Source organism: Sebastes umbrosus, chromosome 10 (genome assembly GCF_015220745.1).
Source record: "Sebastes umbrosus isolate fSebUmb1 chromosome 10, fSebUmb1.pri, whole genome shotgun sequence".
Taxonomy (NCBI): Eukaryota; Metazoa; Chordata; class Actinopteri; order Perciformes; family Sebastidae; genus Sebastes; species Sebastes umbrosus.
In genome coordinates this window covers 27658089-27685872 of record NC_051278.1, presented here as the reverse complement: position 1 = coordinate 27685872, position 27784 = coordinate 27658089, and the positions used below count along the sequence as shown (strand labels likewise).

Genomic DNA, 27784 nt, shown 5'->3' with positions numbered 1-27784 from the left:
ATAGTTAATGTCATTGATGAGTTGTATACCTGGAGGAGAGGAGCAGCCGCTACTGAGAGAGAGAGGGACGTCAAAACAGCAATGCGATGATCACAAGGATTACTTTGGATCCGTGGTGGGAGCACTGAGGCTAATACAGAGGATCAGAGAGCTGACATAGCTCACATATGGTACCAGGTAATCATGTTTCTCTATCACCTTTCTGCTTTCTGACAGTTTGGCTGAAATGAGGTGGGTGTCTTCATGTTTAGATCTGAGATTTCAGATGAAAAGTATAATTCACTTTAGCTAGACATTCACAGGATCTGTAATGAGATTTACCTTTAAGAGTAATGCATAGTACAGCCTTCATATTCAGGCCTGTGACGACAAAAATGTGTTGTTTGCTGATGCTGTAGTTACATAAACTAGACTCTGAGCACAGTGGCACTTTGTTTTGTCATGGTATACAGCACATGAACGTGGGAATTTATTGTCACTAGTGAGAAATAAGGCTGTAAGAGACCTAGATGCTGAAGAAGAAGAAGCATGTTGTCCCAGATTTCCAAGATGTACAGTACAGCTTCTCCTCTGTCTGTGTCTACATATCATGTGTCTGCTTAATGGATCAGAGAGGTGGTTTGTGTGTAACATAATAATAAGACTATTGATTCATTGAAACCAGGCATGTTCTGACATAATGACACTAAATGAATAGGAGGATAAAGATGCTTTTACACCCAGGAGAAAAAAAAGTGTGGCAACCAGTGTGTAAACTGGATGTGGCATCAGCTTTTTGGATTCTAAAAAGGATCTTCTTTATGATCTATAATTTAATCTTAATTATCAATGTGATTTAGGGAATGCAGATGCTGTAATAGGTAAGATGTTAATGGTGAGAGAGGGCAGGAGAGGTCAGACTTGGTCTAGCCAATCAAACACTAACGCCAAATGTTCAGGTAAAAGCCATGTTTGTTATATGATCAACACAGTTCCTTGATGGGGTTTTTTTTTACCCCCAGAAATCCAGCAACACACGACAGTGGTGTCGATATAATTAGCAATAAGCAGGTTTCTGTGTTGGTCCCTGCAGCAGTGCACGGCTTCACAATAGTAGCTTTACACCTGTAGACAGACCACTTTGAGGGAGTACAGCTGCAAAAGTTTTGCACTATAGAGTGGACGGGTGGGTGCACCTGGCAGGGTTCCTACTCTCCTCTCTTCGATCCCTTCCACATTATAACGACAAACCAGCGTGTAGGGAGGGACACAGTGGGATTATTTTGTATTTCTCATCAATATAGTGATTTAATCACTAATTTTGCATTTCTAAGGACACCTCGTAACCTCACACTTGCATCAGTGTCTTTGTCTTTAGCCACACATTTAATCTCATTCGACTTTCCTCGTATTCATTCGACAGTCTGGGTGTCACAAGCCGAGGATGAATTCACTTTAAGTGCAGGATAATCAGGCCTAAAGTAATTGGGTTGGTTTGTAGCATTGAAAGCGTGTTGCTTCGTTCAGCACACTGTGCGGTTGGCTGAGAGTGGTCTATTGTATCACTGATCTGAAACACTTACAGGAACACAATAAATACAGCATACAGCAGGAACAACCCGATTCTGTTTCCTGTAATTGTTTGAGAAAATACATTTAAACCTATTAACCTGAAAGAAAACAGCATGTCAGATTTTACCACTTTATCATTCTAAGGTTGGACATGCAGTGAAACATTTCTCAGACTTTTTAAACATCAATGTGTTGCAATTATTTCTGCACTTTGAGACGGACACTAATGGAAATGTCTGTGTTTGTTTTTAACTGTAATCTTCCAAAATTAATATCAATTTCAGGTCAAGTCTAATTGGGATCAAAATAGATCTGCAGCTTTACAACAACATGCAATCTTTTAGAAAGAATGCATTGATCTTTTAGTGTGTGATTGGCTCTGTTTTAATGTATCAATTTGCCAAATGGAAAAGAAAAGAAAGGACTTACTATATCATATACTTAAAATAATGTATATTATACATGTTATATCATTTCAATATACATTAAACAATTTGTGTAATATGCATTATCAGCTGTATATAGTTGTGGTAATACCTACACACAGCATGTGACAACAAACTAACATGGGATCATGACACAGTTGCTTTGGTGCCAGATTCACAGAAGTGCCCTCTGGTCAGAAGAAAGCCTATTAGGAGATGGGAGGGATGGAGAGTGAGAGAGCGAGAGGCAGTGAGACTAATGGAGTAAGATAATCTAATCACAGTCTGGCGCAAAGAACTGTCTTTTTCTCTCATAACTGTCTCTGAAGACAAATCACTGTTGACAGGCGACGACAACAGCGATGCCCTCACAGAGAGATGTAAAGACGGACTAGAAAGGATGAGGAGAGAAGAATTCAGAGGATATAAGAAGCTTGACACCCAGCAAAGAATATCAGCCTAATACAGAGTTTACATTGTGTTACAGTGTTTAAAAGACATAGAAGACATTCAGATGACCTCTCTTCAGAATATGACCTTGAACAAAGTGATGTTTTGGGTTTGTACATGTGTACACGTGTTTTATATGGATGTATGTGTGCTCTGTGTGCGTACGTCCTCAGGTGCGTGCTGGGAATGTGTGCAGGATGAGCAGCACATTTGTCACATTAGCTGAAGTACTGGAGGCACGAGGGGGACCTCTGCTGGAGGAGGAGGTCTGGTCCCTGCTGCTGGGCACTGCAGAGTCTTTAGTGGATGTCTCTTATATGGGTAAAGCATTTTAGAGATAACCCCCTCTTATTGGAGGCACATGTACATCACATCTTTTCATTCTCACATCTCATCATTATGGTATTGCAATGTAAATGTAACATAAACATTTAGTATATCTTGCAATATTTCAGTTTTGACTGTACCGTAGGACTGTTATCAGCAGCATCATACATATTATGGACTTCCTACCTGTTTTTTTTCAGGTCAGAACAATATGTGTAACATCATAAGCCCCACCTCCTTGCTGCTGTCAGCCACTGGTACCTTAGCGTTTAAGAATTGTGGCCTATCAGATGAGGTATCCACCTTCACTGCTCCAGAGATGCTGCAGGGCCGTGCCAGCTCAACCAAACCTGCCATAGAGAGGGTCAGTGCACACACCCTCATCATACATGTCCTAATAGCTCACATTGATGGCACACTCGTCAAACACAAAACAGTATCAGTTCATATTGTTTTTGTTTTATCTATCAGTAGCTTAAAGCTCTGCTGGCATATTCTCATGTGTCTTTTTTCTGGGAGTGTAAAATCTCAGGATGTCAGGAGTTGAAGGACGACTGAGGCGTAAGCTCGTCATCTAGTGGCCAAGCAAAGAAGCTGCTGCCCTGAAATCTGCACCTCAGAGCCCTGATTTATTAACATTGGGTAGAATAGGCTCTAAAGTAGCTCCTAAAAAAGTAATTAGAATGTTTTAACATATAAAAATTAAAAATAACAAAATAATTTGAATGTGTTTACACACAAAAATAAAATAATTTGAATGTTTTTCAATACAAAAATTCAGAAAAATAACTAGAATGTTTTTGCATACAAAAATTAAAAAAATAACTAGAATGTTTTTGCATACAAAAACTAAAAAAATAATTAGAATGATTTTACATACAGGAAAGTTATCAAATATGTGTGTGCTTGCCACACACACACCTTTAAGTAATTTGCCCTGATAAATGCCTCATATTTGTGATCACAATATATACTATTTATATAACCCTAACATATGTATTCATTTATGTTTGAAAGCTGCAGGAAATGTCACCCGCTGCATAATACAAAAGGACATGTGCTGTGTCATCAGCCACGTGTAGAAATCACAACTGTTGTCGCCTTTTACTAAACTGATAGGACATTTATAGTCAAACAGTAATTCACATAATTGGCATTTATTAAGTCATGCATGCATTATTATTTGTCTATGATTTTTCAGACCTTCTGTGTAAACTATTTGAAAGAAGAAATAATTTACCAGACACATTATTAATGTAGTTTTCATCATGATTAGATTGTTATGTGTATTATATATCAATTCCCTCTCAATTTGTTGGATAATATTTAATTTGTAGTTCTCCTGCTTGACCACAAAATGTTGTGTGTCAACACAGTCCTGCACTTTAAATCCAAAATCCCACATATAGTTCACATCATTTCTGTTCATATGTAACGATAATGATCAATGACTGACGCTCAGCTTAGGGGTTTTAATTATGGTGCAAGGGTTGAATATAAAGTATTATTGGAAAAACATCATTGAGCATCATTAAGCACAAAGACATGTAATACAAAAGTAAACCTGGTTTTATTTTAGAGTTAGTTGTCGCAATATATCCAACCTGTATTGTCATTAACCCATTGATTTTGTTGCACAGATGCTGGTGTATTCACTGGGTATGACTCTCTACTGGTCAGTTGATTTTCACCTACCTCAAAATCAGGTGGGAACCTCTCATTTATAGTTCAGCACCATCACAGTCCTGCACACCTCAGTTGTTATAATGACTTTCCACTCTCGTTCCTCTCAGCCAGTCCAGTTGAGCGACCATCTAAACAGCCTCCTGCTCAGCATGTGCGAGGACCTGGCCCACCGCAGGGTGAATCTCAACGCCATCCTGGAAGCCTGCGAATCTCAGCATAAAGCCACCGTCCTGCCGTCGCCCACCAAAGTCATCAGACAGCTGGTGGAGGAGGTTTTTCACGAATCAGTGAGTCTAGACATCTACCTACAGCGTGTTCCTGTCTGTAAGCTTTTTCAGCGTCTCTGCGGGTCATTGTGTGTGTGTCAGAATCTAAAAGTGTAATTTGCATGATGACATTTTCCTCCAGATGGACCACGGCGCTCTGCCAGACAGTCACGTCCCGTTGAGTGGCAGGAGCCAGATGATCAGAGAGAGGCTTCATGGTGAGCATGCATGTTAAGAGTCCTGATACACTTGAGTTTTATTAAACCAGTTGTACTGTAAATACTAGTAACATAAGCATGAAACTGGGAATTTTCTTGAATAAGGGCTTTTGACAAACAAGCAGATATTTTATTACCTAACTGTACATCAGTAAGTTTTTGTCTGTGGAATATTTGGAACCATAAAAATGTAATATGGCTATTGTACGGGAGGGAATAGCCTATTCTGCTCTATTGTTTCTATTCATTTTGACAACATTACTACTTACTTTGACCCTACATATTTACGGGAAGTAGTTTCAATCATTGCTCTTTTGACTCGAGACGGCGCACAGGTCAACAGGATTAAAATCTTAACCTAGCAAGCCCAGGATTAGGCTCCAGCGAGAGCCAATAATCAGGTACAGAGTGTGGATGCTTGCAGACTAAACCGTCCGCTAGTGTCTCACTGTCTCCTGGGAGAATAGAGCAGAGACAGACAGGAATGAAACATTGATGTCATCTTTCATCTCTTACCTGGTTGACAGGAAAGAGAGGGCCGCTCTCAGACTTCAGCGAAGGCAGCGCTGAAGGGAGAAGATACTCAACGGACTCTGACTCAAAGTCAGGTACTGAAAAGAAGTCAAAAATGGTAGAAAGAAGGAATTCTTAAGATAATTTGTCTTGTGTCCACGTAACACAATCCCTCCCTTCTGGTGTGCAGATGTCATTGTTAATTAAATCCCAAATTTTCTTTTCTTTAATGTGTGTTCCAGCAGCAAGGTGCCTGTTTCGACATTGCTCGAAGTGCTCGTTTTATGTGTGTTTTCTAGGGAGTTTACCTCAGAGACCTTGGAGACAAAGACCAAGGAGCTCTCCCACACCGTTGTACCAATCTTCTTTAGACCGGTATATACTGTATATGCACGCATTACATACGCATCATCACCACTAATAATTTAAGATTCTTCAACTACTATCTGTGTGTGTATGTCAACATAAATAAATCACTTCTCCTTTTTTGCGCTTGTATTGACTTTAAGGGGACGTGACATTGTCTCAGAGTTTGACTTTTCCAACTCGTCTGCACAACTATTACACAATCCGTCCTTCATCCCCACCCCTCTCTCTCCCCTCAGACTCCCTCGTGGGGTCCGTCACAGGGACAGCAACTGCAGTTGGCTCGGTAGGAGCCCCCACCACGACATCTCTCCCAAGACATCAGGCCGATCTCACAGTCCCTCCATCACCTTCAGCGAGTCCTCGATCAGCCTGAGCCAGAGGAAAGCTAAGGTAAGAACAGGGATGTTTGTTCAGTGACATAAATGCAAGGGAAATAAGTGTATGTTCTGTACTACAAGGAGCTTTTCCACTGTGTCATAGGGGTACTGGTATACAGTATTTCTTTGAATGAGAATGACAGTGAACTGTTGAGTATTTAGTGCGAGTGAGGCACAATTTTAATTCTAAGAGCAGACAGCAGAACATTTAGAGAAGCACAGAAGTTTGTCAGATGTGTTGCTGCTTAAAGAGTTCATAGTATACGTGTTTGTTTTGTCAGGCTTTGGGTCCTGAATTCTTCAGAATGCAAGACGAACAACACGTTGTTCTCGATCTTCCAGGATCCATTGTGGTAAATTTATGATTTATCTCCTCTGCTTCTGATCAATATCAATGTAAATTGCTGTTTTCTCACACTATTTGAATTTGTCTTTTCTTGCATGCTGTTTGCATAACTGCATGTACAGTGTTTGTTCATCTATATTGCATGTATGTGAGTGTGTTCGTGTGTTTGTGCGTGTCCACCACAGTCCAGAAAGGGCCGCTCGTGTTCGTCCCAGAGAGAAGTGACTGTAGTGCTGCCTAACGGACAGTACGTGGTGGTTCGCTGTGACATCAAGTCCAAAGCCAGAGATGTGTTCGACATGGTGGTGGCTCACGCAAACTTGGTGGAACACTTCTACTTTGGACTCGCCTTCATTGATGGTAAGAGTGACACATTATATGGGCTCTAACCCATCTGGACTGTGCTGATTGTATATCAATAGTCCAGCTTGTGATATTGTGCCTTCACAGTTGGCATGTTGGGTGAACTTGGGATAATATTTCAACATTTGTTACTTAAATAAAGTTGAATTTATTTCTTAATGCCTGTTGTGTTGTTAGGAGTCTAAAGTTAAAGAGGATTTTCTTTGTCATTCTGCAGATGATGAATATTTCTTCTTGGACCATGAAACAAAAATCTCCAAAATTGCGCCTGACAGCTGGAAAAAAGGGCAGATATTCTCCTTTTTGGTGTTTCTTCGAGTCAAATTTTTTGTTGATGATATGTCCTTCATTTTGTAAGTACAGTACTTTGTGTGTTTACTGATATGTAGAAAATCTATTTATAGAAATACATAGTTTTAAAATCTTTGACATAATCTTTTGTTCCTGTTTCTTAGGCACAGACTGACTCGCCACCAGTACTACTTACAGCTGCGGAGGGATCTCTTGGAGGACAGGCTTTACTGTAATGAGGAGACGGGCTTGTTTCTGGCTGCTCTCGCTCTGCAGGCTGAATTTGGGGAATACATGCCAGAGGTACAGAGGAAAATGTTCACCGTATGTCTTTAAATACATCATCTTTCAGTCAGTGTGTGTTACAGCAGCGCATTTTGGTTCTTTTGTGTGTCTCTTTAGCTGTATGGTAAGAATTACTACCAGCCAGAGCATTATGTGTCCAAGAGGATGCTGGAGAAGCTGGCGCTGCCCAACATCAAGGAAGAGTTGCCAAGACTGCATGCAAGTCATGCCCAGATACTGCCTGAAGAGGCAGAAATAGAGTACCTAAAGGTATTTGCTTTTAATTTGGTGACACTGTTCCACTTCCTTATAATGATCATTCAAATAAATGGCCACTATTTCCAAATTGAATGCATGTAAACATACGTACCCCTTAGATTGCCCAGCAGTTACCAGAGTATGGGGTCATGTTCCACCGTGTGGGGAGAGAGAAAAGGACGGTGGTGGGAGAGTTGGTTTTGGGAGTCTGTGCCAAAGGAATCATTGTGTACGAGATGAAGAACCACCTCCGGACCGTCACCAGACGCTTCCTCTGGAGGGAAACCGACACCATATCCACCGGGGTAAAAATATCTGTCCGATTTTGCTGTATAAGATATATTACTTTGTACAGCTCATTTGCTATGAAGCTCAAAGTAAACGTGTGATGACTTGTGTCTGTCTTTCAGCGGCGTAAACTGATCATAGAGTGTGGCGGGCCCAGCGGGAAAAAGCACAGTTTTGTAACAGAGAGCACAAAAATAGCACAGTATCTCCTGAACCTCTGCTCAGCGCAACACAAGTTTCACAGCGAGATGTCGTCAAGACAACTTAACCACACCATGATATCAGGTGGGTACATTTTTTCTGATTGTGTAGAATGACTTTGACAACACTGATGCATATTAAAAGAAGGCTCACAAAGAATAAATAACACTTCTGTTTCTCCAGATGAAAACATGGATAAGTACGCGGCTGTCTACCGGGATAGTAACTTGAACCTGAAGCGGATGTCCTGCTCAGAGAGCATGTTGAACCATGTGGGTTTGACACCGGGTCAACCAGACTCCCTCTCCAAGTCCTGCAACAACCTGACCGCCAAGCTGGAGGCGAGGCTGTGCCAGCAGAGGGAGTTGAGGAGGGAGATGAGCAGAGAGCTGAACAAGGAGCTCACTGAAACAGGAGACCTCAGGGACGGGAAAGAGCAGCAGTGTTGGAGGTAGCCAACGTTGATGATAATAATGTTCATATTCTCCGTACAGAAACATATTCTCTACAGCTGTGTAATGCGACTGTGTGTGCACATGTGTTGTAGCACTCCAGAGTCAATTCCCAGAATGATGTCCAGTGTCTCACTACAGAAGCAGGACTCGGACGCTTCCTCCATACGAGGTGAATATGTCTATCTTTTGTGAATACGTACAGAGGTGTGACAAATCAAAGGATAAATCTACATCAAGCAGCTTTAGTAAGGTATATCACCATGAGCCTCTTGAGCAGTTTTAATCCTCCTTGGCAGAGAAGTCACTTGACCTCTACTGGTCCAACATGTTGCTCAAAAATCTCCCATATGTGTTTAGTTGGGATGAGATCTTGACTGTGAAGGCCCTAACATATGGTTTACATTTCCCTACTCTGCATCTGTATTTGTTTTGTATCTCTTCCCATTTATGAAGGCATATTCTTTAATGTTTCACTCGTCTGTATGTTCAGATTTGCGTGGCACTGTCATGTCAAGAAGTAAGAATGTTTTAGTAGTTCAAAGACATGCAGATTAGGTCATTTGGAAATTTATAACTTCCACCACCCCACTTGGTGCCCCCATGTTCCAACAAACTGCAGCAAAAGTGCCCTTTTGGATGTCCCTATGGTAGATAAAACGTGATGAATTGCCCTCTACGGTGGCCTTAAAATTGAGAAAACATGATGCAGTGCCATATTACCTACCCTACATGCTAGAAAACTTTTTGCGTGCTGGTGCCCCTTTTATTATTTCGCCCCTGCCCCTCAAGACAGCCCGAGTCTGAATGTGTCTGTCTATGTGAGCTAATCCTTTGCTAGACTTCTGACCTGCACGCTGGGTATTTAAAATATATAAATGAATTTACAGCAGCCCATTTAAAACATGTGCTTTGCAGTTGATACACCGACCAGGACCCCGCCAGAGAGAGAGATCGTCTGTGTGACCCTGAAGAAAGATGTCAAACTGGGCTTCGGTGAGTTTAATAAGGCGGACTTAGCTGTGAACTGGATGTAAAATTAATGAGCAGACGCACCACGTAGGAGACTTTTGTCTTCACTTCCTCTCTGGTCCTGTTTCAGGCTTTGTGATCGTGGGCGAGGACAATACGGGTAAACTTGACCTTGGGATCTTCATTGCTTCCATTGTGCCTGACGGACCTGCGGACAAAGATGGACGAATCAAACCTGGTACAAAACACCAGCAAAGGGATCTGGAAACATAGACGCACATAGCTTACAACTTAACATGCAGCGTAACATCGCTATAGAGACAAAATTGGGCTGCACGTGACAACCTATAACAAGGATTTTGTGATGATTTTTTTCCAGGTGGACGTCTCATCTCTCTAAACAAGACTAGTTTGGAAGGAGTGACGTTCAGTGACGCCGCTGCCATCTTACAGAGCAGCCCTGATGAGGTGGAGCTCATCGTGTCCCAGCCTAAACGTAAGAACTCCTCTGCATGTACAGTCTGAGAAGTTCATACAGTTATGCAAGTATTCACATGTCATTGCCATACTATATATCATTGTGTACTGAGGTCTTTTATCCCACTTGGTTGTTTTCCTATCAGAGACTCTGAAGGACCGGAGGTGTTCCTTGAGTCAAAGCACTCTGGGTTTGGCGTTGGAAAGGGGCTTCGGGTCACAGACGACACTGAGTGGCAGCGAGTACCGTCCCGTCATGGAGGAACTGGAGGAGGCCATCTCTCTGTCCAACATGGCAACCTCAAAACAGAACAGGAGGCTTCACATTCCTGTTGTGCGAATACATGACGCCCAGGTTAGAGATAAGTGACCTGGTTTCCATGGAGGCAAAAGTCAGCGTGAGGTCAAAGCTGATAAAAGAGTTAAACCAGTGCTACTTGTTAAATGGATTAAGCGCTCTGATTAATGTGATAGAACTCTAAGTTGTTGGGATTGTCCTGCATCTAAAGTGTCCTGAAACACACACTTAATTTATTTGTCTTGGTAAACTGTTTTTTTATCGCTTTCCTTCTGTGTTTCAGGATGTGTGCTCCAGGTCCCCCTCTATCTTAAGTTTGAGATCTGGGGAACGGTTTATAGTGGAACTGAAGAAAAGCAGTGGTAGTCTTGGCATCAGTGTTGCTGTGAGTTTTACTTTTATTATACAGCATTTACCTCATACACTAGCTAAGACTAATACAACAGTCCTGCAATAAATCCTACAGACGTAGGCAAAATTGTTGGTACTCTTCCGTTAAAGAAAGAAAAACCCACAATAGTCACTGAAATAACTTCAAACTGACAAAAGTAATAATAAAATAAAAATTTACTGAAAATTAACTAATGAAAATCAGACATTGTTTTTGAATTGTGGTTCAACAGAATCATTTTAAAAAACAAACTAATGAAACTGGCCTGGACAAAAATGATGGTACCCCTAGAAAAGATGTAAAATAGTTTGACCATAGGGACATGTTAAACTAAGGTGTGTCCTGTAAATAGCATCACAGGTATCTTCAAACTTGTAATCAGTCAGTCTGCCTATTTAAAGGGTGAAAAGTAGTCACTGTGCTGTTTGGTATCATGGTGTGTACCACACTGAACATGGACCACAGAAAGCTAAGGAGAGAGTTGTCTCAGGAGATCAGAAAGAACATTATAGACCTTCATGTTAAAGGTAAAGGCTATAAGACCATCTCCAAGCAGCCTGATGTTCCTGTGACTACAGCTGCACATATTATTCAGAAGTTTAAGGTCCATGGGACTGTAGCCAACCTCCCTGGACGTGGCCGCAAGAGGAAAATTGATGACATATTGAAGAGACTGATAATACGAATGGTAACCAAAGAGCCCAGAACAACTTCCAAAGAGATTAGAGGTGAACTCCAAGGTCAAGGTACATCAGTGTCAGATCGCACCATCCGTCACTGTTTGAGCCAAAGTGGACTTAATGGAAGACAACCGAGGAGGACACCAAATCATAAAAAAGCGAGACTGGAATTTTCCAAAATGCATATTGACAAGCCACAAAGCTTCTGGGAGAATGTCCTTTGGACAGATGAGACAAAACTGGAGCTTTTTGGCAAGTCACATCAGCTCTATGTTCACAGACGCAAAAATGAAGCATCCAAAGAAAAGAACACTGTACCTAATGTGAAACATGGAGGAGGCTCGGTTATGTTATGGGGCTGCTTTGTTGCATCTGGCACAGGGTGTCTTGAATCTGTGCAGGATGCAATGAAATCTCAAGACTATCAAGGCATTCTGGAGCGAAATGTGCAGCCCAGTGTCAGAAAGCTTGGTCCCAGTTGAAGGTCATGGGTCCTCAAACAGGATAATAACCCAAAACACAGCTAAAAACACCCAAGAATGAGTAAGAACAAAACATTGGACTATTCTGAAGTGGCCTTCTATGAGCCCTGATCTAAATCCTATTGAACATCTGTGGAAGGAGCTGAAACATGCAGTCTGGAGAAGGCACCCTTCAAACCTGAGACAGCTGGAGCAGTTTGCTCACGAGGAGTGGGCCAACATACCTGTCGACAGGTGCAGAAGTCTCATTGAGAGTTACAGAAATCACTTGATTGCAGTGAGTGCCTCAAAAGGTTGTGCAACAAAATATTAAGTTAAGGGTACCATCATTTTTGTCCAGGCCAGTTTCATTAGTTTGTTTTTTTAAATGATTCTGCTGAACCATAATTCAAAAACAATATCTGATTTTCATTAGTTCATTTTCAGTGAATTTTTATTTATTATTACTTTTGTCAGTTTCAAGTTATTTCAGTGACCATTGTTGGTTTTTCTTTCTTTAACGGAAGGGTACCAACAATTTTGCCTACGTCTGTATATACTGTAGGTAACAAGCTACAATGCACATTAACTTGGATCCCTTTACGTTGAGTCAGTGTATGTTTCTAGGGTTATTTGAGGCCTGAGATAGTGACTAATTACTTCTCCCTTTTGCCAAAAGGGAGGAACAAACACCAGTGTGCGATTTGGAGGCATTTACATCAAGAGTCTGGTGCTTGGAGGTGCTGCAGAGCAGGACGGGCGCATTCAGATCGGTAATCTTTTCATTTGTCATTTCAATATGTGATCAGGTGGCTGCTCAAAACACGAAAGGTTTTTGTTAAGGTTAGATTTTGTGCCGCATGTTCACTCAACTTCCGATTAAGTAAAGTAGTAGCAAAAGCCATTGTTTGTTTCTCATCTGCTAAGCTTTGACTTTCAGTGTTTTATTTTGAATGACAGTTTTCCTATTCCCTTTGCATCATCATCATCATCGAACAGATATGATGAAAATATTGTGAAATATATGCCATGTCCGTCAGACGTCACCATTATTGTTAGCTTGGGGGGAGATCGTCAACTTCCTTAGACATTGAACCAAGCGCCGTCAGAGGAAAGACCTAAAACCTGTATGAATATGAGTGTCCACTGAGGCCACTGTGTCTGTCTGTGTCTGCTTGGTTCATGCTTCAGTGAGCAGGAAAGACTTTTAGATTTGTTGACATGCCCACCAACCACACTTACACACACACACACACACACACACACACACACAGACCGTTTATGTATTGATGTTGCTAATGATGATGATGAGATGTGTGTTTGTGCATATGACAGGTGACAGACTGCTGGAGGTTGATGGGTCCAACCTGAGGGGCGTGACTCACCACCAAGCTGTCGAGTGCCTGAAGAGGACTGGGGAGGTATACAAACACACACACACATGCACAGAAACACAAACACACACAAACATACTTTCACTTTTGCGGATATGATTGCATTAATATTAATACAATATGTTGATTAAAGCTGAAGTAGGCGAGATCGTGACAGTAGTACGTGAAACAGGTAACCTGAAAAAAATCATGTTCCTCTGTGTCCTCCGGTGCTCCTTACAGCATCTGCAAGATTTCACAGACCGGAGGAAAACAAGCAGTAAGAGCTGATCTGAGGTCTGCTATCCATCTGCTGTTCATGAGAGCCGGCTGTCCATCACTCGCAAACTCCGACCAAACGGTCAAACTTGGAAGCGCTGATCAAATATGAATCAATATTATGTTACGTTAATGCCTATTTCTCGCCTCAAATGTTTTCAGAATCATCTTGTAGTGCACGGTTTAGCTGTAAAATGAGAAAGTTTGTGACGTCGCCGCCATTGTGAAATCTGGTTAAGGAACACCAAGTTCCGGTCACATTACCGGAGCACAGCCAATAGGAACGCTCTCTCAATGAAATGACCTGTGTTTGTCAAAGTCTCCCGTCATGGGCTAGATTTTCTAAAGCTTGAAAACAGAGCCATGAGGCAGAAGTTATTATGGAATCTTTGCCCAATGATGCCAAAAATATACTGCCTACTGCCACTTTAATTCAATCATGATGACAATCCCTCCCCAAACTTAAAGAAGTCGTTTTAGTTACCTAATTTCAGCTAGAGATCAGACAACTCTCATATGAGTTGTTTTGAAATTTGATCATTTAATTGCAAGGACTTGTTGGACCCTTAAGACCCTTCAACCTTATCTACAGTAATCTAGAGAAGCTTTTGCAATTAACTCCATTCAAAGCTGATTATGAATATGCACCGAAAAAAAAGCCCAGTAGCTGGTGATACTGTAAAGTATTTTCTGTACTTACTGTGGTGGTTCATGTGGAAGTAAAAACTACTGAACATATAAAAGTTTTTTGTATGTGCATCTGCTCCCCGTAGGCGGTGAGCCTGCTGTTGGAACGGGAGCCCACAGTAATCTTGGAGCCCAGACCTGACTCACCCTGCCTCCCCTTGGCCCACAGTTCATCACATACACAGCCCCCCAGGACTGAAGTATCCATGGAAACGACCTTGAGTGGTCGAGCCAAGGACTACAGCTTTGTGACTGATGGTGAGAGGCGAGAGGAAGGGGCACATACGCTCACATAGGAGGAAAAAAAAAAAGAAAAGATAGACAGTGTCAGGCACACACACACGTACACGCACACATGGCCCAGAGGTGACTGTGAGTCATCTGACAGCTACATTGTGGTTGCTGTCAGAGACATCCAGGGCTGATGCTCCTTCTGTCCCCCGAGACAGCATGCACTGAAACCTTGAAGCTGCCTGTTCACTGCCTGAGCTTAGTTAAAGGGACAGTCCCTCATCTCCACAAAGCCTGAGACAAAATGTGGAAAAAATGATTGTCTGCTTGTTCAGATTTTGTCATTGGAGAAAAAATAAATGCCTCTCATAGGAACATATGCGTGTTGGGGGGATTGATAAACATGTTTTTTTGTTTTTTTTATCACAATGTGCCAAATCGTAACCCACATTACAGATTAAAGATTGCACAACACACATTAACGCTCCAAGATTCCCCCTCCGTCCCCTCTCATTCCTAGAAAACACGTACGAAGTGGTGCTGAAGAAGAGTCTGTCTGGCCTCGGCTTCAGCTTCAACATATCGCATCTGCACTCGGGGCCGGACCGTGGCAGCGTGGTCCGCATCAAACGTCTGTTCCCAGGTCAGCCAGCGCTAGAGAGTGGCTTGCTGCGAGAGGGAGACATCATTCTGTCCGTCAACAGAGAGCATGTCAAGGACCTCTCTTACCAGGTAGGGTTCAGGGTCAGGGTCTGAAATAATTTTTTTTTTCCTCAGAAAATGTACACATTCATAAATAGAGCTTGTTTGTTGCATATACAGTATAGTAAGTGGTTTTGTTGTGGTTGCAGTTTTGTTTGATCTTTTTTCCCAACATTGGAATGGGGACATAAAGAAGTGTGTGCATAATGTAGTCAAATTTTAAAAGAATAGACTGGTTTAAAAGGTGCTGACTAAAGCCTAATAAGTGTTCAAACATTGTTCACTACTGGCAGCACACTGGGTGATGTCGTCTGTGAATAATTAATCTTGAATGAGCTTGTGAGTGCACGAGCAGCACTAGTGGCCCTGTTCTTTATTAAGATCTCCACCACGTCATTGGTCCACTAATCCTTTAATCTCATGCCACCCAAAATAGCAAGCTGGTTGTGTCATAGTGTTTGATGTGTCATTTAATCTTTTGTGTACCACCAAGGAGTTACAACAGAGTTCACACAGGTGCATTTAAACATATAACAATTAAAAAGATTTGCATATTGTCAGTCTGTCTCCAGCTGCACCCAAACGTTCCTGCATCAACTCACAGTGTTTTTTTGGGGTTGTTTCAGAGGGTTTTGTTCCTGCTACGTGGAGCTCCATCTGAAGTTCATCTGCTGATCTGCCGACCATGTTCTGGATTGCTGTATGATGTAGATGACAACACACTGGTGAGCTCACACGCAGTACACACACACACGTATGTACATATATAGCAGAAAAACACCCAAGTTAGACCCAGTAATCCTGACAGACCGTCTTACCTCATGTCTGACTGCAGACTCCTGCATCCTTCCGTGAGGCTCGATCTCAGTCTCTGGACATCCGTCTAGGAGATGACTACAGCCAGCTCCTTAAGTTTCAATATGATCTCAAAATATCTGCCCAGAAGCAGGTCACCAGCCACGAGGAAGATCTGACAAACACAGCAGAGAAAAGCTCGGATCCTCCTGCAGCTCCAGCGCCCCCGGAGACTCAGGAGAGACCGGAGAGTAAAGTGCAGGTCCACCAGACTCCCCCGTCTCGTCCTCGCTCACCCCCGTCGGCCACCTCACCTACATCGCCTCCGTCACCAGTCTCACCAGCCTCACCTGCCTCCCCACTATCACCTTCCTCACCTGCCTGTGGCTCTCCAGCAGCTCCACAAGAGTCACAACCAACCACCGGGAAACCAGAAGAACAACAGGAAGTAGAAGCAAAGAAGAAGAACAAGGACGGGGAAGAGGAGGTTGCAACGACAGCAAGCTCGACTGTGATGCTTATAGACGTCTGTCCTAAAACTGGTTCAAACTACACATATGCCAGGTACTGTATCAGAAGTAGACATGAGAAATGATGTTACACAAAAATACAAATGTTTGTATCACTTATTGCTCTCTTGAAGCCTGGCGTGCCAAATGGAAATGTTTCAGAGAGAATAGAGTTACCAAATATTGTTGCTAATTCTGCAACAAAGGATTCGACTTGAGAACTGTTTAACATGTTTTTTTACTAGAATATCAGAAGAATTTTTGGCAAAATCGTGCCAACTTATGGCCTATTCCTTGAATGTTTTGAGTGAAGTATTATTTTATGTACACTATACTGTATACTACAGTAAATACTGTCTTTTTATCTGCAGTGGAGTCAGAGAGGAGGCTGATGGAAGTGTGACCTACTGCCTGATGGGAAATGGACTGACCATTATGGCAGATGAGGAGTACCTGACCATCAGCTCCACACTGGAGACTCCTCACAGCCTTCCCTCCGATCTGGCCATTCATACTCCGACAACCAACCTCGCAGGCCTCCACTCTCAAACCTCCAACAGCTCCTCTGGTTTCAGCTCTCACAATCCAGGCCTCGGCCCTCACGTCCCCGCCAACACTACCACCGTCTCGCCCCGCAGCCTCTCGTCCGACACCCCGACCACCTGCTCCCTGGCCCACCGGCCCCAGCCGCTCACAACCCAGCCGCCGAAAGCCAAGCACCACCCGATCCAGCAGGGGCTTCTTCCGAGTCACTACAAAGCCATGTCCAAGAACAGCAGGTCTATGTTGCCCCCACCCCAGCCTCCTGCTCCACCGCCGACCCCCATCACAGCCCAGGTGGTCCCGTCCGTGCCTCCCTGTACCAGTCCACCTGCCCTGACGCCGCCCCCCTCAATGCTGCCCCCTCCTGCCCGGAGCCACTCACAGCTGGTGTGTGGGACTGAGGAAGAGCCAGAGAAGAAAGAGAGAGAATACAAGGATGATGATGAACTGGATGATGAGGAGGAGGAAGAGAGTCGAAGAAAGGCAAGTTTGGGATATTTTGTCTTGGGATGTTGGCTTAAAGTTTGGTGAATAGATTCAGGCTTTGGGTCAATGAAACAGTAATTAAAGTAAGCTGGTTATTTGGCTTGAGACCAGTAATGGACAGGTTGCAGGTTCAAAAAAACTATTTAAAATATTTATTTTTCAATGTCTTTTTAAATTGTGGTGCCATTATACAACCAATGTAAACAAACAAGACTACTACAAATTAATAAAACAGGATTTCAGCATAAAACCAATTTACCCAACCATACACTGTTAATCATATGCTATATGTACAGTATTACTTGTATGCTATATTTAATGCTAGGGGGGAAAAAAAAGCTATATACTGTACGCTACAATATAAGACATATTAAAAATGTTACTTTATACAAAATATTCACCATTGCTGTACCCTAGTTAGTCATCTCACATCCTCTTTCTCTGCAGATTTAAGTGTTATGGTTAGAAATCTGTGATTAGACGTAAAGGAACTCTTGGCTTTTGTCCACAGGGTTTACCAAAGTCAACAAAGTGTTGAAGTTTAAACTTAAACATGAAGTGATGAATTATGTCTTGTTGTTAAAGTTATTTTTTGTAGCTATTAAATAAAAAAATGTGTCATTGTTTCTTGTCTGTCAGGGATTGGTTAAAGAGTTTGAGCTGACGGTGATTCTGAGCAAGTCCAGGAGTGGAAGCTTTGGGTTCACCATCGCTCGAAGCAAGCTGGACAACTGCTACTACATACAGGATATACTGGACAACCCAGCCAGGGCAGATGGACGCCTCAGGGCAGGAGACAGGCTCATCACAGTACGCTCACATCCCTACATTTCTGCACATTTCAAAATATTATTTTGATTATTTTATTTAGAGTTATTTCTGGTCCAGTTGACTGATTTCTCTGTCTTTTTGTTTCCAGGTAAATGGACATGATGTTACCAGTGTGGCAGATGATTATGCCATGACGATTCTAAGGTCATCTCCGAGAAGGCTGAGTATGACTTTGGGGAGGTCCGTCACCAACCTGGTGGCCCCGCCTTCCTGTGACAGTCTGCCTGATGTAGTTCTCTACAAGACACCCTCAGGACAGCTGGGTACTTTCACACATTCTGAAGACACAGGAGCATCACCAGTATTATTTGATTTGACCTATTATATGTGTGTGTGTCCCTCTCTCCAGGTATAAAGCTGACAGGAGGCATTGGCAGCAAATGGCAGGGCATCTACTGTCTGCAGGTGGTGCCGGGCTCCCCAGCCAGCGAGGAGGGCAGCGTCCAACCCAACGACAAGATCCTCTACATCTGCGGCAGGTGCACCCTGGGAATGACCCTGGAGGATGCAGTCAAAGCCTGTGAGATCGCCCCTCGTAAAGTCAAACTTAAAATCTTCAGGTGTGTGCCCTCAAAGGCTGGAGAGATAGACATTGAAGTAGTTTTTGTTTCTTTGAGTGACTCTGACTGTTTGTGTCTGTCACAGAGAAGACCAGCCAGTGAACCCCAAGGCCAAGTGGAACGGTAAGGGCCTCTGAAGGATTTATGGGATGGTTTCACCTGCTTGACCCAAGGACACATAAACAGGATAAAGTTTGGTTGTTAGACGCACTGATGGATTGCCTAGAAACCAGATATGTTTGTGCTCAACTGAACGATAATTTAAGTTCAATCATTACAAGAAAGCTTTTCAGTTCTGGGAAGGTAGTTGAAGGTAGTAACTGGACTTTTTTAAGATTTTAGATTTGTTTCCTTGTACAATCTATGGTAGTGCTTCTCTATACAAGTGTTTCTCTTGTAGGTCTGTTTGACTGGAAAAAGGACAAGAAGTTCTTTGCTCGTTTTGAAGAGCCCGTCTCTCCAGAGAAAGACTGTCCTACTGAAGATGGTGAGTTTTTTTTTCTCCTTGCATGTTCCATCAGCACCATAACTGGTTCCCTTTCACCCTTTTGCTTGTCGCTCCTTTTGTCTGCGTGAAGCCGGAGCTCAGTGCTGAAAGATAGTTCTCTTTGCATCTGTGTGTGTGTGTGTGTGTGTGTGTGTGTGATCTGAATGCTGACAGACAGATCCTGGGCTCTCACAGCAGGATTAATAATTAGCAAGCCTCAGGCCCTCCACTGGTGTATTGGACTGCAGGGCTGTACCCATCTCACACACACACATACACACACACACACACACACACATAGACAGACAGTGCCATACAGCCAGTGGTCTACAGGGCAGGTAGCTCAGTTGCCTGGTGACGGTGCATGCGGCGGTAAGGGACAGTGGAGAGGGTCAGTCTGAAAAGACCAGCCTTGTTCACCTGTCATAGAAGAGACGCACCCATCAACACTTCTCTTTCAAAATGGCCAAAGAGGTGGGAGGTTGGTGTGTGTTGCTTTTTTTGTCTGTTACGGAAATTTCATTGGCTAAAAATGGTCGCAGGGATGGAAATTAGTACAGAAGGGAAGTTTAGTAGCTTATAGGGCCGAACTCCAAACATTTCCCTATTTAGCTTTTACATCGCTCAGTCAATAATAGTTGAATACATAATCGATTATGCAATACCTGGAGTTGTTTTGTCTGCACTGGCTGCTGATTCATTGATAACTCTTCTTGTTTTTTCAGCTGAAGATGTTCGTAGGCCTACTGGAAATTTCAGATGTGCCTCTCTCACACAAGAACACCACGATGTAAGTTTCTGAACATAATATTATTTATCTTTCTATTCCATCTATTCTTTTTTTTTAACGGCACATCTTTTGAATTGTCTGGTTGAAACACACACTGTAACATGAGTCTACTGTGTGTCAATCTGCGAATGCACTCTCTGCTGGTGGGTGGGGGGTCACTGTCACTGTCAGGCTTTCTTTTTATCTGATTCATGTATTAACAATAGTTTTGTATTTTTCTGCAGAACATAAGGTGCTCCTGTAAATACAGTGGAAACTCACATATTACTCTGAATTCTTTCTCCTCCTTTTCTCCCTTTTTAGAGTTGCATCACGCAAGTGGAGTTCACCAAACCAGAAGGAGGAGGCCTCGGCTTCGCTTTGATCGGGGGAACCAATGGCAGCATGCTCAGAGTGAAGGAGATCTGCTCTGGTGGAGTAGCTGAGCAGGACGGTCGGCTGAAAGTGGGAGATATTCTGTTAGAGGTAACAACAACCCATCATGCACCTTGGCTGTTTTATTAGGGAAAACCCTGATCCTCACCGTGTTTATATTCTAGGTGAACGGTGTGATTGTGTCGGGGCTGAGCCACAGCAAGGTGGTGGATATCCTGCGTAAAGCCGAGGGCACTGTGCAGCTCACCATCTGCAGAGACATCCTGCCCCTGACCTACTCCGAGTCACCTACACCGCCCAACATGTCCGCTCATACTGAGGCTATTTTAGCCGAGCAGCCGGCTCCTGTTTCCAGCCCTGACGCCTGCTCCTCACCTGACATCATGCTGAATAAGCCAGTTGAGCGCCCCCCTGGTATGATCTCTGACACTTTCTCCTTTTATCATGAATTATAGAAGGATGATAGCAGAGATATGAAATAAAGAGCTGTGTGTGTGTGTGCTACTAATCTTACTTGAGACTTTGCGGCCTAAAGACATAAGAATTAAACAATGATTTAGCTAAAAAGCGTTTTTTAAGCTATGTAAAATATACTATAAACACAAATGTTGTGTCTTTTAAATGCATTCAAAGACGTGTAAAGTGTTCATCTTGACTTGCAATTTGCTTTTGAAGACATGGACTTCGAAAACTAAAGGCATCGTTTCCTTCTCTCCTTGTCTCAGAGGCGACTTCAGACCCTGTGGTCCATGAGACTAGTGCGCTCATCACCTCACCACCTCCTCCACCACGCCGACTGACTGTCGTAACAGACGACACTTTACTCGCACAGGTAACACGCAAACTAACAAGCACACGTGCAGAAGTACATGAACTTTAGTGTAGTAATAATGATGTTAACTTAAATCACACCCCTCCTACCTCTTTACTAACATCTACTACTAACATCTTGCCCCTCCTGTCTGTGGCTGCTTGTCTGTGGAGCAGGAGAGCTGTAACAGCACGCCTTCTCATCAAGCTTGCTGCCCATCCCTCAATGTCACTGACATGTTGCATGGAGCTTCTGAAAGGTAGTAACATCCTTAACTACTCTCCTCTTTTGTCTACTTAATTTCCTCCTCCCCCTTCTTCTCCACCTCCTCCACTGTTAACCACAAGGAGGCAGCAGAGAGCAATATATGAAACAACACCCTAGGAGAAATGCTGTTCCTTATGGGCTGTGAACCCCAATGAGACATCACATAGTGCACCAGTTAGGAAGTGAATAGTACTCTTCTCTGTAGCCTCAAAACAAGAAGTATGGCAGAAGTACACAGATATTTTAGCCTCTTGTTTATACTGTATTTTAGGTGGAAAAGTCGCAGGTAAAGGAAGCTCAGCCTTGCATGATTTCATCCACTCCTACCGAAGAGTAAAAATGGTCTGGTCTCACCCCTGCCCCCTGACTTCCCCAGGAAACGACTTGTGACCAAACTTTTGGACCAGTCTTGCAAAGACATCCGAAAAACCCAGTCGGACGGCTGGAGCAGCGAAGAGGAAGACGATGATGTGTTTGACGCCACCGGTTTGGAAACGACCTCACCCCAAACAGGTGTCTATCCCTCTACTCTTGTGCTGCAGTGTCAGAGTGAAGTTGTATCTATGCTGAGCTATACTAACAACTATTTTCATCCTCTTGTTTCCACAGGCCCTCCCATAGTATCAGAGGAGGAACTGGCCAGTTTAGCTCTTATTAGCCCCTCTAAGACCAGCCAGTATTCAGGCTCCAGGGTCAAAGCTCTCATCCAGATTCTGCAGCATCAACTGGACCAGCAGGAACTGGTCAAAGAGTTCATGGTGTGTTATGGACAAAATAGTTAAAGCACAATGTATTTACTGATCTGTGTAATTGATATTTGTAAAATTGCTTTGCCCATGTTGTTCATTTCAGGCTCTGGAGCATCTGAAACCCTCTGACAACTGTCTGGTGGGAAAAGCCCCCGAGAACCGAGACAAGAACCGCTACAGAGACATCCTACCCTGTAAGTCTGAAAGAGGACTTCTGTTCACTTTTACTTTCTTCTGGCAGGATCTGAAACTTTTTACTTTCTCCATTTGTTCAGACCCCTGCGCTTCATTTTATGTTCCCCTGTTGGAGTTTTTTATTGGTGAGCTGAAGCTTGTAAAAGGCGAATACTCACAGACTTGGCATTTACAGGAGAGCCTGTTTGTTAGCACTTTTCTTAGCCGCTCACTTTAAGCTGACTGTAAGACCTTTACTGAAGGGAGCGGAGAGGTTTGTTTACAACGCTTGTCTGCGCAACAATTCATTTCCCGCATTAGTATCAATAATTCACTGGAGCCGCACTTATAATCTCCTCGGAGTCAGCCAAGTATGTGATGATGAAGAAGATGTAATTTATTAGCAACCTTGTAATTATCTGGGATTTATATCTTTAATAAACGAAGCGGCATCAGGAGAAAATAATAGCATAAACAAGATTATTAATATGAATTTCAGGGTGTATATACAGAGACACAGGATGGTGTGTGTGTGCGTGTACTCTACTACACTTGAGGTCAACACTGATGATGTTGAAGAATGTGAAAAAGCTGGCAAACACACACTCAAATGCACACAAACACATACAGAAGCATTTGCTTGTCCAGCCCTCAGTGTGTTAGGTTGAAAGGGTCAGAGTTGAAATAAATGAGCGATGAGTGATGAAAAGGGTAGTGACCTCCAGTGGAACACCACCACACCTTAGCCTTGTTGCTTGCAGCCTGTTACAACTGCTGTTTGTGCAAAAGGTCCAGAAAAAAGGGCATGTTATGTACTGACCCGATCCATCGCTTGTAGCCTTTAACTATTTTATTTAGAAAGTCTGGTTTCCAGTCTGTGGCTTTTTTGACCTCCGAAGCAGGAGTTGGGGGACCAACCTAGAAAACATTCCTAACTGCCTTCGGTCTATCATCCCTCTCATCACCAACAAACTTCTTCACAGCGCTGGTTTGTTGCGCCCCGACGCCAGACCTCAGAGCTGTTTACTTGGCTTTATTTACTGTACACTTTGACTAGCAAAACAACAAGGTAGCAGTGTTTGTTGTTTGTGGATTTATCAACCATCGAGAAAACCTAAAGCATGTCTGTCTGCTCTGTTTGTGGGATGCTGCTGGAGGGGTAATTACTTAGTTTCAATTATGAATTAGGGTATTTTTTCCTCTTTCCCCGCATAGATGACGAAACCCGTGTTGCCATTGGAGACAACCGGGACTACATCAACGCCAGCTACATCCGCATGCGAGTCGGCGATGAAGAGTTCGTCTACATCTCCTGCCAGGGCCCTCTGCCTACAACAGTGCCGGCCTTCTGGCAGATGATCTGGGAAAACAAATCTGACATCATCGCCATGATGACCCAGGAAGTAGAACGGGGAAGGATCAAATGTCATAAGTACTGGCCAGAGAAGCTGGCCGTGCCTCTGGACACCGGCAGGTACCAGATTCACCTGGAGAACCAACAGCACCTGGAGTACTTCCACATCAAGGTCATCCGCATGGTGGAGATAGAGGTGAGAGATCTGTGAGGAATACCTGCCCATCTGTCTAATGTTATTAATATTATGGTTTACTTTTTAAACTGCTTAAACTTGTTATTCCAGACCGGTGAGACCCATTTCGTCCGTCACCTGAAGTTCACACACTGGCCTGACCACGGAGTGCCGAAAAGCTCCGAGCAGCTTGTTCGCTTCATCCGCTACCTGAGGGCCGTGCACCACGAGGGACCGGTCACTGTGCACTGCAGCGCCGGCATCGGACGGACAGGAGTTCTCATCTGCACTGACGTTGTGATCAGCCTCATCGAGAACGACTTGCCTGTGAGTGGGAGTCATTTAGTTAGGTTTACTAATAGTTTACGAATAGTTTGTATTTTTAGCCATGCTATGGGGATGGTCCAGTCTCAAATATTTCAACAATTGATATCAGATGGATTACCATGACATTTTGTACAGACTTCCATGATCCTCAGAGGATGGTTCCTACTGACTTTGGTAATCCTCTGATTTTTCCTCTAGTGCCACCAGCAGGTTGACATTTTTGATTTTTAGTGAAATGTTTCAACTGTCTCTATTGTCATGACATTTGGTACACACATTCATTTTCCCCACAGAATAAATTGTAATAACTCTGGTGATCTCCTTTTTTGTTTTGTCTAGCACCATCATCAGGTCAAATTTTTAATTTGTGTAATACTTAGGTTTATGACCAAACATCTAAAAAACTATCCCTTCAGCCTCAGCTGTACTTTGTGTTTAGTGCTTATTTGCCAATGTTAGCATGGCGACAGAAGGTGAACTTGGTAAACATGATACCTGTTAAACTTCAGCAGGAGTGTGTCTTTGTTCCATCAGATCAGTACCTCTGCCGGTTACATGCCATGCCATTGGTCTGACGGCCCATTATTCCGAAACCCCAATAGTCCGAAAAATGTCCCAAATTGGACCAAAGTCCATTTGTCCGACAGCCCGTTATCCCTAAAAGAAACGTCCATTTTTTTCCTACAATGGCGGAGGCATGACCCACCCTACTCTGCCTCTGATTGGCTTACTCTGATATTCTTACCCTAACCCTAACCAATCCCACTTCTCATGCCTAAACCTAACCAACCCAACCCTAGCAGGCAATGATTACCAGCCAGACTGTCTGTTATCGGATTTTTAGCGCGATATTTCAAAGACAGATTTTAACATGGGCCAGGGATGATGCTGATTGAACATAGGGCTGAATCCACATCAGCATGTTAGCACTGTCATTATTAGCATGCTGTCGTTGTACAGCCTCACAGAGCTTAGTCTTGTTAATGCATTATTGATAATAGAAGTAAACTATAGCACTAGTTCACACATGATGTAGTTGTGCCTAACACCCTTCTGTGTCTCTCTTCAGATCAACGTGAGCAACGTCGTAAAAGAGATGAGGCTTCAGCGGCATGGGATGATTCAAACCAAGGTCAGTAGCTACCAACAGAGGGGTTAAAGTTCAAAGTTCAAGCTTTAAAAAAAAAAGAGATCATTCCCAAAAGCTTGACGTGCCCTTTGTCTCTCTCGTTTCAGGAACAGTACTTCTTCTGCTACAAAGTCTGGTTGGAGGTTTTACAGGGCATTTTACAGCTTCACGGCAACCAATGGCAACCGGAAAGTCCCCGAGACCACAAAGTAGTTTGAACGTTTCCACCTCCAGTTCACCTACCTGTAAAGCACAGACTGTGTATGATGGGCAGTCTATCAAAGCATAGACTGGTGGTACCTTTTTCTTTGGCTGTAGTTAGTTTAGTTAGCTAGAAATAAGAAACCTGTTCTCTGTTTTGATACTTTGTGTTGAGGAGGCCTATTGTTTAGTTACAATAACTTCAACTTTAATGTTTTTGTTCTTGTATGTGCTCTCGGTGCTGTGATTATGTCAATTTAATTTAGATCACTGAGGTTGTTTTTGCCTTTTCAGGCTTAGTGATTTGCCTTCTGTCTCTAGCATCTTTTTTAAATTTTGTGTCACTATTTGAATGTATCTCATTTGTTTTTTCTCCATGTCCTATAATTTGCAAATTGCATTTATTTTTAACAGTCACACTGCATGGAATTTAAAATCTGGTATTATTCACATCTTTTATCTGGCAGTAATGTCATCGAAGTGAACATACGATCATCATACCAAAGGGAGTATCTGTTTGTGACCTTGATGAGTAGCATTTGATTAAGCATTGTGTTATCATTTCATTAAGTGCATTTTGTACCCTGGAGAAAAGGGCATTAGCAAAAGAACACTATTGATTTTTCAGTTCATCATCTGCGGAAATGAAAAGAATCAAGTGCCTTGGAATGACTCACACCGACCCCGAACCACTTGTCACAAGCGGTCGGGAGACGGAGAGCAAGAAACTGATTTGAGAGCACCCGGCGGTGGTTAGATTGAATGTCTGTTTGTGGTCTGAAGTGGATGTTTGGTTGATCCAAACCAGAGGAGGATTACATCTCACTTTTTAGTTATTGTAACGTAGAAACAATGTGAAGTTTGCACACCGCCTGTCAATCTTTTTTCGTTTGTGGGCCCATTTTATACAAAACACTATCGCAACAAAAGTCTTACTACACATAATAATCACAACTTGCACACCCTGATACAGATAAAGAATGATTCGACATAACAAATGCTTTGGATGAATTCATCAATTTTCAATTCACTCTTTTACTAAAATTTGGACGAGGCGTTGACACTACAGATTTTTTGTAGAATGTACAAAACTGATTTAAATAGTTAGTTGCTAGGTGTAATTTGTTATGTGACAACATCCTTTATCTGTATTCCATAGCTATTTTAATACAAACTCAGCCAAAAATGCAAAAAAAAAAAAAGATATTATGAGGTTTACAAACTTTCCATTTTGCCACTTTAGATGTATATGATGTACAAAGAAAGCAACAGAGCTGCATCTCTGAGTCACGGATCAAAGAGGATTTATAGCTGCTGGTTTGAACCTCAACCTTTGGATGTAACTGCTTGTGAGCTTTGTTCTTTTAGCTGCTATCACACACACACACACACACACACACACCAGCTCTCCTATTGCATGCAGACTCTTAAAGTGCAGAGACGTCTGAGCCTGGAGTTTGGCCGAATGACTTGATCAAAATGTGGAATGTAACAAAGCAATACTCTCCACGAGGGATGGGGAGATCAGAATGTCAACCTCTTACCCGATAACAGCGTCCAAACTGTTTGGAGCATGTTGGTAAGACACATGCAGTACTGTACCTTCGCCATGTGGATGGCTACGCAGAGCCATCAGCCTCTGTACTGTGTATGCAACATCTTTTCATCAACGCTGCTCGGTTGGTTCCCAGCGATAGGTAACCCTCTGTTATGTGCAAGTTCTCTTTGAGACCCTGTTAATAATGTTTTCTCTCGCTCAGATCTTGGAAAAATACTTATTCTTGAAAGAACAAACAAAAGCACATTTTGCATTCATCTGTGAAAATGCATCTTGTACAGCTGAGCAAGTGCTTATGCAATAGCATTGTGAAATGTAATAACCCTTAATTGCACAACTGCTTATTTATGCTATAAATTAATCTCTTGTCACTGTACCAGCCACTATGTAACCAATAACTGAGAACAATGTAATACCTCTCTCTTTAATTAAAAACTATTCTGAAA

At 42.8% G+C, this 27784-nt stretch overlaps 1 protein-coding gene across 2 annotated transcripts; it reads left to right on the top strand.

Annotated features, from left to right (window-relative positions):
- The first annotated feature begins 40 nt into the window (after positions 1-40).
- ptpn20 (protein tyrosine phosphatase non-receptor type 20) lies at positions 41-27784 on the top strand. Of its 2 annotated transcripts, XM_037781415.1 has the most exons (47): positions 41-177; positions 2600-2747; positions 2954-3117; positions 4394-4459; positions 4547-4726; positions 4848-4923; positions 5451-5531; positions 5736-5811; positions 6042-6195; positions 6464-6535; positions 6714-6888; positions 7109-7244; positions 7347-7485; positions 7585-7737; positions 7845-8030; positions 8136-8298; positions 8398-8665; positions 8762-8838; positions 9585-9662; positions 9769-9876; positions 10018-10134; positions 10262-10470; positions 10697-10798; positions 12625-12718; positions 13281-13366; positions 14371-14542; positions 15036-15247; positions 15844-15942; positions 16053-16576; positions 16893-17547; positions 18190-18360; positions 18470-18644; positions 18731-18941; positions 19027-19064; positions 19342-19428; positions 20154-20218; positions 20522-20683; positions 20758-21007; positions 21319-21425; positions 21581-21663; positions 22048-22184; positions 22281-22429; positions 22524-22614; positions 23810-24144; positions 24235-24450; positions 25520-25582; positions 25687-27784. In XM_037781415.1, the coding sequence occupies exons 2-47, from the start codon at positions 2624-2626 to the stop codon at positions 25795-25797; spliced, it is 7197 nt and encodes a 2398-aa protein (XP_037637343.1). In that variant the 5' UTR covers positions 41-177; positions 2600-2623; the 3' UTR covers positions 25798-27784. The 2 variants fall into 2 exon arrangements, with proteins under 2 accessions (XP_037637343.1, XP_037637344.1); XM_037781416.1 differs by lacking the exons at positions 21581-21663; positions 22524-22614; positions 23810-24144; ... (1 more) ...; positions 25520-25582; positions 25687-27784 and having other exon boundaries at positions 22281-22416.